At 41.1% G+C, this 12,701-nt stretch overlaps 1 protein-coding gene across 13 annotated transcripts in view; it reads right to left on the reverse strand.

The window, feature by feature from the left end:
- hspg2 (heparan sulfate proteoglycan 2) overlaps positions 1-12,701 on the reverse strand; it is a 101,586-nt gene that overhangs the window by 29,651 nt on the left and 59,234 nt on the right. For 12 of the 13 annotated variants that reach the window (XM_042408812.1, XM_042408817.1, XM_042408813.1 and 9 more), the window contains 13 exons: positions 8,800-8,867; positions 8,559-8,623; positions 8,279-8,419; positions 7,104-7,295; positions 4,338-4,421; positions 3,643-3,735; positions 3,461-3,553; positions 2,984-3,214; positions 2,756-2,869; positions 2,545-2,672; positions 1,777-1,863; positions 1,519-1,577; positions 15-179 (listed from right to left, as the gene is read on the reverse strand). In XM_042408812.1, coding sequence (XP_042264746.1) covers positions 15-179; positions 1,519-1,577; positions 1,777-1,863; positions 2,545-2,672; positions 2,756-2,869; positions 2,984-3,214; positions 3,461-3,553; positions 3,643-3,735; positions 4,338-4,421; positions 7,104-7,295; positions 8,279-8,419; positions 8,559-8,623; positions 8,800-8,867 — 1,520 coding nt within the window. The remainder of the gene's footprint in view (positions 1-14; positions 180-1,518; positions 1,578-1,776; positions 1,864-2,544; positions 2,673-2,755; positions 2,870-2,983; positions 3,215-3,460; positions 3,554-3,642; positions 3,736-4,337; positions 4,422-7,103; positions 7,296-8,278; positions 8,420-8,558; positions 8,624-8,799; positions 8,868-12,701) is intronic. The other variant, XM_042408815.1, reaches the window with a different exon arrangement.

Genomic DNA, 12,701 nt, shown 5'->3' on the forward strand with positions numbered 1-12,701 from the left:
GATGTGTGCCGTACCTTGTCTACGTCTGTCGGCACTGCCTGAGATGGGACGTCCATCCTCTCTGGACCAGTAGAAATAGTGTGGAGGAGAGCCAGACACCTGACACCGCAGAGTGACAGGCCCACCCTGGGATGCCAGGACCCTCTCTGGATAAACCCTCACCACCAGGGAGGCTGCAGCTGCAAAGTGCAGAGATCATAACAAACTCATCAGGAATAGTCTCTGAGAACATCAACATAAAAAGCATCAGGGTGTATTTCACAAAGCCAGCCCAGGCAGTAACATAGATGTTTTATTTCTGTTTTGAGAAGCAGAACCGGATGGACAGGTTCAGCCAAACCGGATCAGGAGTGAGGGTAAAATGACTGAGGCGTCCCCGTGGCCTAGTGGTGTGAGACACATACGATGCAATCGCAATGAACCCAGTTTGATTGGGGCTTACATGTCATCCCCCTCCTTCTCTCCCCAATTTTTTATATCCATCCCTACTGAGTACTGTTGAACAGTCAGGTTAAGGAAGTGGTTCTCAAAGTGGGATCCCCCAGGGGTGCTTGGAGGGGCGCCCCAGAAAAAAGGGGAATAATTTATTTTTACTATAATTCCATCCATAAGCAACACAATGACAGAATGTATGACTATTTTTGGTCATGGGTTTCATACACTTTCTGTAATAAAATATCTAAAAGCAAAAATCTTATCAGATGGGGGTCCATGGTCTAATTTGTGTCAGTTTAGAGGTCTTTGATGTGAAAAAGTTTGAGAGGGACCCCTCCCCACCTTTGTCACTTGAAATCTTCATCAAACTGTATTGTTATTTGGCTGTGAGGGATGTTTGTGAGCATTATTTTTAGTTTTATTTGCGCATTCCTGTAATTAGTCTGCCTTTATCTTGCAGGAGCACGTGTGTCTTTTGACGTTTAACTTAAAGGCCAAACTTAAAGGTGCCCTGTGGAGTTTTTGACCACTGGTAGTGCTATGGAGTAATGTTTTTACAAGTGGCTCCCCATTTTGTCTGTATCACGCATGTGCACACACGCAAGCCTATGATATTACTGACAGCTGGTGGCAGCAGGATGGAAAGAACACGTCAAAGTTACACTGAATGGAAACAGGTCTTTTTTTACAAGACAATTCCACAGAGCACCTTTAATTATTTGTACCAAGAGAAGAGACAGGTTAATGAAACGGATGCAAACTGAAATATGAAGTCATAGTTAATGAACCACGACTTTCACTGATAAGTTCCACTTTTCTTAGCGTCCTTTGCAAAGTACCCTCCTCGTCTTTTTCCTTTCAGCAGCGTTATACTATAGAATATAATTCAAGCACAAATGGCACAAACATTTATTTTCTCCTGGGAAAGTGAGAATAAATAAAGTACTAGTCAAACGTTTGAACACACATTCTCATTTAAAGGGAATGGGAAGTTGTGTTCAAATTTTGACTGGTATTGTATTTATTAACATTAACACGAACACTGTTAAGTAATACTTCTACTATAACGAAATGTGGCCTTACCATCGTATGGACGACACTTCTCTCTCTCCTGTGGGTTGCCAGTATATCCAGGAGCACAACTGATGATGGTTAAAACACAGGAAATGATTAAATGATTGTTAAGTCAATGACATGTTTTAACTGAGAATCTTGCAGGTTATGACACTAGTTGTGACATATGCTGTTGTGACAGTAAGTGCAATTTATCAAAATGAACTGCTTGAAATGATCCCAATAACTTTGGACCCACACCGAGAGAATGCAAAGGGTCATCCTTACCGTTCACAGTACTGGCCAGTGTATCCAGGCTGACAGGCAGTACACTGGTAGCCTCCATTTCCAAGGCTCTCACAGGTTGGGGAGAACCTGTTAGAAGAGTTATACACATAGACAAGAAGCTTGTAGTGCAAAAACATCAACAAACAAACCTATCAACAAGTAATTTAATGTCAACTTAATCTTTTGCTGTGAATTGACTGAAGACAATTTCATATGTTTCGTGAATTTCCGAGACACAACTGTGAGTATTTTCAGGGCGGATAATGGCAAAGGAACTAAAGTTTGACAGAAAAACAGGTGGATCTGCATTGGAAGCAGCTGTCTTATAAAAACAAATTCAAATTTTAGTTGTTGTTGTATATTCATTATGTCATGTCTATCCCTGTTTAATCACCTGTTTGTCTTGCTTCACCAATACAAAAAAAAACGGAGTGAATAATTTGTTATGCTAGATAGTCTCTGGAGTAGATTAGCCTGTTTGGCCAGAATTCAGAGTCCAAATGTACTGTTGCTTTTTACTGGAACTGGGCAAGACATTCCTGATTTGTTAAAATCAAATAAGCATAGATACAAAATCAAATGATGTCAGTAGGGAACTATTTGATTTAAGTTGGCAAGAGAATTCTTAATAATGGAACTGAGTCAAACTACGTAATTTGCAAGAAGGTGGAATTTGCTGTAAACAAGAGCAAGTGAGCCGGACAAGACGAGTCTTGAGCTATAAATGGAGGTGGAATGTGAGGTCTAGGTATCTGTGCCAGTACTCACTGGTTTTCTGGGTCAGTGTGAGGGCAGGCGCAGGGCTGGCAGTCCTCTGGAGTGCCAACAGTGGGGTCGCCAAAGAAGCCTGGGGCGCAGTGCTCACAGAGCTCACCCTGGGTGTTATGTAGGCAGCTCTGGAAGGAGAAACATATCATGTTTAGAGATATGTGCCACAACAAGACAATTACCAGTCTTACAATTGTTTAGTGCTTCATACCGTGCAGATGCCAGTCTCAGGGTGGCATGAATCAGAGTGGCCGTTGCACTCACAGAGCTCGCAGTGACCCAAGTACAAACCTCCCCCAGTGCGAGTATATCCAGGTGCACAGTCCTAAAACAGACATATGCGATTTAGAACCATCGAGGAGCATTTTAATCAACCTGTATTGCTTCCACTCAACAATTCAGATAAATTCAGGGTAATTTAGAAAGAATGAAGCATTACCTGACAGGACAGTCCCTGGTATCCAGGTGGGCAGCGGCACTGCTCCACCTCGAGGGCCTGTGGCAAGCCACTGTAGTTGGGCACTGCAACTTCCATGCTGATATCATAGATACTAGAGGAGCGCGTCTCAGAGGAGTAGGATGCTCGGATCAGGATGTCATCCAGATCAGCCAGAACCATCATCAGGTGCTCTCGGGTGGCAGGCATGCCATCAGGACGCCGCCAGTTTTCCTACAAAACAAAAAGACAGTGATTGTTATTCTAATGCAATAAAAATGTGTAATTATAAGGTTATTTACTATTATTCAGTCTATTATTATATAATAGTAATGTGATCTTTTATCTATCCTTGCTGGAAAATAATCATTTCTCTTGCTCTGTTCCAGGAAGGAGCCAGAGGTCAGGTTCAATCACAGATCACTTCAAAAAGCCAGATGCTTGTTGGTCTGTTCACCGTGTCACCGGGCTGAGACTCACCTCTCTGAAGACAAACACAAACGGCCTAGTCTGCCTGCCTTCGAGGTCATTCCTGTTCCAAGACTGACCAGCTACCAGAGTGATGTCGTTACCCTATAGGAACGACACCGAAAGGTGAAGAAACGTTACAGATGCATGTAACCATGGAAGAAAACTGCCAATCAGCATGAGGTCATACTCACAATGATCTGGATGTCGGCATCATGAATTAGTGTTCCTCCTGGACCAGCCACATAGGAGATGGTGTATTTAAGTTTACCACCATAGGATCCCACCTAAAACACGGTTAGCAAGAAAGAGACTTTAGATCTTTTCATAGGTCCAACAGTGCTGCAATTTCCCCATGATGAAACAGAAACATCAATGTAGCAAAAATAAATGCCAGATGGCTACTTAAAGCTGTTCTTTTCCACATGTGAAAGATATCATGTTAACAGACAGAGTTTTCATTTACATTTTGCAGAATAGTAAATACATTTAAAGACACAGAAGACAATGATAGGACTTCTGACGTTTGTATTTTGAACCCTTCTTGAGTTAAATGATTAATCGTAAACAGCCAAGCAGGTAAAACCAAAACAGCAGTGAGCGATGTTTAACTTCCGTTTAATTGTGTGTGACAGAGGGAGTCTATATGGATTATCATCAAAAAATGAAAATCAGCTTTTTCCTACAGTTGAGGACCAAAGAAAATCAAGAGGACACATGGAGGAAGGGCTGGGATGAAGTAAGGAGGCATAGGGAGTATAGACAGGTGAAGGACTGGTGAGGATGAGGGTTGAAGGACACTGTGAAGGCTCAAGTGCAGTATTTTCTGTGATCTCAAGGGTTGACCTGAGGTCAGGGGGGGATGTCGCCCCATATTTTTCAAAGTTACCTTATCCCCTGTGAACTGCGCTGGGAGCTGCCAGTAGAGCAGATCATCCTGGAACGAGCTGAAACCTTTGTGGACCAGAGCATACTGAGAGGCAAAGGAGGAAGGAGAGGCGTAAGAGAATAAGCCACAGACCGAGAGAGAGAGAGAGGCAGCGAGACTAAATCACAAGCAGGAAGAGAGGCAGTACAAGCAAGCAAGCATGGTGAAGAGTAAGCCCATAACAAATGTGTGACATACAGCTAAACTCTTCTAAGTACATGTTCTTTGGTACAAGTGCTATTAAAACATCTATTCTTTTGCTGCCAACAGTTTGATAACAACATGGAAGTCACTGTGTGTTCTGTCTGACAACTAAAACAACAACTTCCACTGTCAATAATGTGAAAATGACAACTTAAGATGTGCCTAAGAGGTTGTTTTAAACCAAACAACAGTATAATGACAGACTATTGTAAAACCAATGTTGCTCTCAAGTGGACAATTACAGTGCGCTCTAGGACAGTGAGTGGGAGCTATTTAACAATGAAAAATACCACCCAGTTGAGCACTGAGATTATGTGAATTATGCTTTCAAAATAAATTCTGCATTAGTTTGGTAGGTAATATTTTCTAACTTAACTGCCCTGGGTGGTTGGTAATTAACTTTTAAAGCTTTTCTATCAGAGGTAGCATGCCAGTTTACTACGTGCCAAGGAGCAACACGTCACGTCAGTCACTCAGTCACTCAGTCATGCCACTTTCTACCTTGCTTCCGTCCTCAGAAGCACTAGCAGAAGTCTTGCTCACTCTGTTCTTTCTCTGAAGAGCCAGACCCCAAAGAGAAATACAACAAGTCACAACCAAGAAAAGTCTCATTAACAATACATAAACCTCTCACAATCCCTGACAGAGTGTACCTGCAGATGAGGAGCGTGGCCTGGGGAGTAGGATTGGGGTCTGGTTGGTCTAACTGAAGAGGAGATACCAGACGGAGGAGAAGGGGGGCTCAGGTTACGCAAAGACCATCGAGAAGAAGAGGAAGAGGAAGTTGGGACCCGAGAAGATGAGGAAGATGAGGAAAAAACGGTGGAGGATTTAGAGGAGGGGGAAGCAAAAGAGGAAGGGGAGAATGGAGGGGAACCAGCTTGTCGATGGGAGAAGTTAGAGAGGAGTGCCCAGACCTGATCATCCAGCTGTCTGACATAACCCTAGAGAGGCGGAAAGTGGGGTACCAGAGATACAGAGGATATGTAACCATAGGAACAGTCAATGTGACAGACAAGGAATTTAGAATTTCTGTTCTGCCACAACGTACACTGATAACGTACATCACTGTAAGACGATGAGCATGCTGAGTCATGCTTTTCAGTTTGAATCTATGATGCTTAGATCTGCTGCACAGATGAACAACTGTTGGGCTCTCGTGAATCGTTCTCACTCCAACAGTGAGATCACACGGATAAAACATTTACATAACCAACTTCTTGGACTTGAGAAACTTTTCTGGGACTTTGCATGCCAACTCAAATCTTTGTCACTCACACACATGCAAATGCACATGCAGAGTCTGACAACATGCTCCTGCTCAGTGAATTCCCATTAAACTGAGGTGATTCTTCATGCTACTACATCATCTATGAACTGAGAGGATTTTGTTTCCATAGATGTCCACAAACTCTCTGTGTGTTAGCTTATAACAACATTAACATGGTGCACCACTTATTCTTATACGATGTGTGAGTGTTGCCTTTACTACAACAATCTACAGTGCTTTTCATACCAAATACCTGGCTAGCTCTTTTGGATCTGTGGGTGTCTTTATGTTCAGAGGCCATTAGGTTCCAAATGGAAGCATCCTTCCTTAGCTGCTCCTCTGGCAAGTACGAGTCACTCTATTGATGTGGATAAAGCAAGCTCTTTGATCACTTTCCTAATCACTGAGCTGATGGTATTTGGAGTGTTGTGGCAGTGTTATTCAAGCAAAGTTAAACTGTATGAAGCTCTTTAATGGACCACTAATCATCAACCATTTACATGGCTCATGTGATGTGGAGCAGAATGCAATTTCCGTGTGCAATATGCACTGCGATTTAAGTGGTCAAATCTAGGAGACACTTAGTGGCAACCTCAGTAGCAAACTGCATACATTGCTGTAAAAATACCATGCTTCTAATAATAAAGTCAGTCAACATCAAGAAATCATTAGAGTCATAAAACAAAATGTGGTATCCAAAATGTATGGATGCCAGTTATTCCGTATAAAACTAAATGCCACATCAAGGTATTTCAAACATGCCAGACAACACTGTACTTCAAACAAAAAAAAATCTGATAAGATTTCATATCGCCAAAGTACAGTCACAACATGATATCCACTGACTGTACCTGTTCTGCTCGTTTTATACGAGAAGAGAAAGCATCTTTCTATAGAGAGTGGAGGGGCAAACACAAACAATGGAGAGCTATGTTATGTAAGTGAAAACTGGGGCCATGAAATCTAGGCAAATTATTTTTTTCCTTATGAATGGCACACAGATTTAACAGCAGAAAAAAATGTAGAAATGCAGGCAAAAAAGTTGCACACAGACTGAGAGAGCAATCTGCACAGGTTTGCTTGGAAAGAAAGAATGGCTGAAGTTTGAAGTAAGAAAGGTTGAGATGGCAATAGAACAAGAGCAGTCTAAAAGTTTCTGATGAGTGCTGCTCATATACAGCTCTGTTGGGTTCATGATCTTGCTTTGGCTTCTTCCTCTGATAAAACAGCTGAATATGCTCTTTGATACTGACCTTGTCTCCCTGGAAGGCCCCGGGAAGCTGCCAATAGTGAGGCTCCTGCCCCAGGTAGTCAAAGTTGCTGTACGACAGCTGAGTGCCTTGAGTGGAAACCTCCACCGTGAAACCGGTAGAGATGCGGTTGGTGCGTTGACGATTTACCAGGGCGAATCCCTGGAAATTCCCTGGTGAAAAGACTGAGGATACCTACAGGAACACATTAACAAATACAATCAAGCCTTTGAAACATTCAAAATTTCATGAAAATCAAAAAGAAAATACTAACAGTAATTCCATGGTTCAAGGAAAAGTGCACCAAGCAGACCAATGAGGACCTGTCTATCCACGGAACAATTTTGATTATGACTTGAGAAAGCATTGTAGACATGGTTCACCTCCTGTTTGTTTCTTTGGTACTAACAGTCTGCTGATTTGTGGAGAAGGTTCATGAATCAGAGGACAAAATGCAATTTAAAGTTAGAATGGATTTAGAAAGATAGTTGTTATTTCCAAAAACATACACTTGCATTACTTGGACTGACTGCTATCAATGTCCTTGACTTATCAGTTCTATTGGCAGACACTGACTACTTTTGCAGAAAACAAGTGAAAGAAAGTTCCCAGTGAGGTGCCCGTCCAACTAGAGTGCTTGGATAAACAGAGGAAAAAAATAACGGAGAGCAGGAATAGAGTTCATGCTGGAGTTGCCAGACATTTTGGAAGTATCCAGTAGTATAAAAAGTTGTACTTTTTGTCAGGCTTACTCTAAATGTGAAGTCTATATATGACCTTCACATTTCTCACCCTTATGCCCTGCGAAGACAGAAGTTATCCTTGCTGTTATTGACTTAGCAGGAGAGAGTAGGTGCACAGAAATAATTGCCTGCATGCAAAGATATCAGTTGATCTCCAGCCAGTGTCACTGATGGATGCTATCTTGGTGGCTTGGAACCTCTTAAGGCTGGTGTGATGAGGGCGAATTCATATTTCCCTGAATTTAGACCACACATATTGTCTCTTGGAAGTAAATGTGTAACTAGTTTGCCGATATGATCTTTGCTAATGCACAACAGTGCAAACTTATATTTGGTTTGGATGTTCAGGGTCCTGTATAAGTAACTGCTTCCATAAGTATGAACAGATGTACTGTTCCTGTGTCATTTACCTGTTCCAACACTTATAGGTCTTACCAGGTCTCTGTAGTAGGTAGAGCTGGAGCACTGCTGAGTAACACCCGTACAGAAACAGGACAGGCAGCCATCTTTGTTTTCCGGGCTAAGATGGAAAGTTCCAGGCTTACAGTTGGAGCAGGATGGGCCCTCAACATTCATCTGCAACACAGTATCATTTTAATCAGATACAAGGGAATCAGTCCATTCAAATCTGAGAGGCAGAAGTGATGATGCCAAAAGATGACAACAACCAGAGAGCTGGTGTAATCAAAATGCAAATGCTTTTGTGTTTGATCACCTTGCAGCGGCACAGACCACCATTGCAGCCTTCACTTCCTCTTTGGTCACAGTTGTAGCAGTTAGCTGTAATGGGGCAGTAGAACAGATAGTTACAGTGTGTAACAGTTCTCTATTTGAAGACACTTTGTTAAATCCAGATTACTGACAAAAAGTGAATATTTGCAACTTCTGTAAAGATAACGAATAAGCCAGAAGATGACACAATATTTAATTTTCCAGGATCAAAATAAACTATGTACCATTGACTTCATTGCCAACAACACATCTCTGTCCCAGCAGTGGGTTGCCAGTGTATCCTGGAGCACATCTGAAATAAAAATAGACAATGTGTTTAAACAAATATTTCCAGTCAAAGAGGATACATGTTTTAAACCAAGAACAATAAGGCAGGAAGCTGGGAAGTCTGCATGAGGTGATACATTTGATGAATTGTGTCCTTTAGGGAGTCTTCTTGACCCAAGGCGGACCCCAATCAAGGACAAAGGACTGAGTCATTCAGACAAAGAAGATCCAAACTATTCTGTTACGTCCAGTACGTAGACATCACTATATTACTGTAAGTATAAGTCTTATATTCAACTGAAACCCCCAGCTTTGCATTGTATACAACCAGTCTTCCCAGAGGAAAAAGATAATGTTATATTGCTTGCAATGGAGATGGATGAAGCATAGACGCTGCTAAAACATTCAACATGTCTCAGATGTTGATTCCATCTCTCATAAGTGTGGTACAGCTGAAACTGAGGATCACCTTTGCATAGGAACAGAAACAAACAGGAAAATATCACCAGATTTAAAAAAAATAATAATAAAAGCTTCACAAATATAGAACTGACATCAGAACAAAGCAGAAGTGAGCATAGTTGATACAATAGACGCAAGAGAAGTTGCTAAGCTGCTAAAGAAAGTTATTTCTGATATTCTGACATTGCAAAACAATATGCCTTCAACCCAAGCAAGCAGCAGCACTGCCACCAGAACAAAGGTTGATCCAAGAACAAATCTGTGCAGGTTGCCCTGAGGACAGCGGCTGTCAGTCTTACCTCACCTATCCTTTGGCAGGTCCGCAGGTCAACAGCCAACAAACTGCTGCAAGAGGACTTCCATGCCATGAACTTGCTTTGGGAAACCCTATTCAATCTAACTTTTGACACATACAGTAGTTTCTAAGGTGTAGTTCTGTTTTTCAGTCATTCCAGTCAGTGTTGCTTTATGGATTTAAAGATATGGGTGGTAATTCTCATTACATAGGGAGATAAGAAAATACATCAAAGTGGGTATGGTGATGTGAAGTTGCTAAAAAAAAAAAGTTTGTAACTAAAGGCCATTAAGAAAGGACATACAGATAAACATAACATGACAAAAAATGTAGTCTTACGTTACAATAACATGAAAAAATTTCAATATGGAACGTAAACTTTTATTTCTCCTAAAGATGATATTGGGATGATTTTGGAAACTGGGTCTATGCATTCCAAACATTTCACAACAGCTGATGATAGGACTGGTGTTCAGTGATAGACCAGTTCTTTGCCCCACTAGTGGCAATCTTGGGAGGTCAGTCTGTTGGTGTGTTCACTTTGGTCTAACTTCTGGTTAGGTCACCATGAAACTGACAATGGATATTCATGGTTTTCAGGCCCCTTTGAACATTTGTCCAGTGCCACCATTGGGCCAAAATATCAACAGTTACAAAACCATACTCCATATTTCAAATGTACCATTTGGCACATGGGAACATGCTACACAGGGACTGATCCAATTCCACTTTGGCCACATTATGAGCTTTCTGCTAGCATCATGCTTATATCAAATTATTAACTTTCTACATAAAATTTCCAAATCAAAACACTGGATTCCAGTGAAATATACTAAGGGGATGCCTGGTCCCCGGAGGGGTAAGTCCTAGTTGTGTAAGTGAACCCCTATGTGTCTACTTTTCACCAAGATACATAATCTTACTGGCAGAGTGCCATGAAATTTGCTGAGCACATTCATGCTTCCAAGAAGATTAATTCATAAGAAAACAAGATTAGTAGTCTACAGCTCCATGAGGCTGTACTTAGCCAAAGCTGTGCTGCCTATGAAAGCATGCTGATGTTTAGAAGGTAAATCTTTTTACCATGTGTACCACATTACTATAGTGTATTAGCATGCTAACATATGCTAATTAGCATTAAGCACAAAGTATAGCTGATGTGACTGTCATTAAGTATTTGGTCATAAACCAAAGTATTGGGAAAATTAATTTTTTTACCTGCTGATGGTGCTAAATGAAAAGTCAGAGAATCAGCAATATCATTACAGTTCATCCTCTGGGGGCCATAAATGTCCATACCAAATTACATCGTAATCCATCAATCTGGACCAAAGTGGTGAACCAACATCCCTAGTGTATGCTGCTAGTGTCAGTCAAAATTTCATTTTTGTTAAAAGCTCTATGAATAGCAAAATATGTATGTAGTTTGATGTTTTTTCCAACACTTTCATATTGTCAGATGTAGTTAACATTGCAACATATGGGACCTAGCAGGGTGTTGAGATTATTGGTCTTGTCCATCATGTACTGGTTCTTTATCATTGAAACTTCAGCTATCTGACATTTTAACAAATATTCTTAAGACAGTCAAAAATACACTCAGGCTTAGGCTAAATGTTAAAGCACTAGTGTCCCAGGAAAACTTTACATCTCCAGTTTGAAATTTTATTCTGAAAGCTGAAGCCATCTTCAATATGCAGAACATGTTTCATTTCACTGATTAAAAATACTCGGCACAGAATGCGTACCCTCAAGAATAAGTGATTTTGTCTTACAGGGTAACAGGGTGCACTGGAGGTGTAAGGCTTTTCCAGGACACCAACATATATCACCTAAGCCACTATTGAAGACATACCCATATAAATGCAGGAAACAGACATGATGGGCAATGGATTTTAAAAATGACCCAACAGTGGGTTGGGGTTGATACCTGTAAAACTTGAGGTAGTCTGGCCATAAAATAAAAGCCAAATGTACACATATAGTATGAGAGGTACTAAGCCTAAGCTCTCTCTTCATAGCAGGATTCTGTGCAAGAGTTCTGAAAGTCATAAGTATTAAATATAAAAATCAAAACACCACATCAGCATGACATTAAACATCTGGAAACTCCCTCTAAAATAATACAGTGTCATAAAATCAGTCCCTTCATAAAGTTCCATAGATGTGGTTCCAGTAACAGATAAATATAGAGCCAAGAAATATAAACAATGCAAAAACAATAATAATAATAACAATGAAACACAACACATTATATCCTAGTTATCAGGAATAATTCTGATAGGAATGGCCAGCCTTCCCAGGACAACGTGAAGAGACCCATCTTGATTCTTTTTCTGCTTTGCAGGCCTGTGGTCTCCTTTTAAGAGCTTCAGTAGGTCCAAAACACCAGAATGAGAGGTTGTCTTATGCTGGGGCTTTTTAGCTACTTTCTTTGCAGTAGTAGGCGTGGTTTTTGCCAGAGTTGATGTCCTTTTTACGGTCGTGTAAGACTTCTTCGCAGTAGGAGCCTTGGTTCTAGCAGGAGTCGATGTCCTTTTTGTTGTTATGTTTGACTTCTTCTTTGCAGTGGTAGTCTTGGTAGGTTTTGTGGTTGTGATTGTGTCCTTAGCAGACTTCTTTGTTTTGTGAGATGAAGAGACCAACTTACGTGAGTTGTGCTCATTTTTCTGATTGTGGTTAGAGTTACCTTTGTGTGATTTCTTTGAATCGCCATGTGAAGGCTTTCCACCCTCCTGGACCTTCTTTGGAACTGGTGCGTCTGATCTAAACGTCTTATTACCACCATTGTTTTTCATAGGTCGTGCAGAATCCTTTTTGTTAGCCTGGTCAGACTGTTTACGCGGCTGCTGGGTTCTTGCAGGCTTTGATTTGTGAGATGGTGGCTCCAGCTGAAATTTAGTGATTGTTGCCTCTTTTTTAACTTGCCTTGGTCTTGTTTGGCCTGGCTGCGAAATACGTTTAGCTGTCACAGCAGGCTTCTTGTCCACTATTCTTTTTGTTTCAGGCTTCACTGTAGCTTTAGGTTTAGTTTTAGACGTATTCCTAGGTTTGCTCAAGGTCGCCCTTACCTTTGTTGCTGACCTTGAGACTTGACTTTTG

This window comes from Thunnus maccoyii, chromosome 4 (genome assembly GCF_910596095.1).
Source record: "Thunnus maccoyii chromosome 4, fThuMac1.1, whole genome shotgun sequence".
Taxonomy (NCBI): domain Eukaryota; kingdom Metazoa; phylum Chordata; class Actinopteri; order Scombriformes; family Scombridae; genus Thunnus; species Thunnus maccoyii.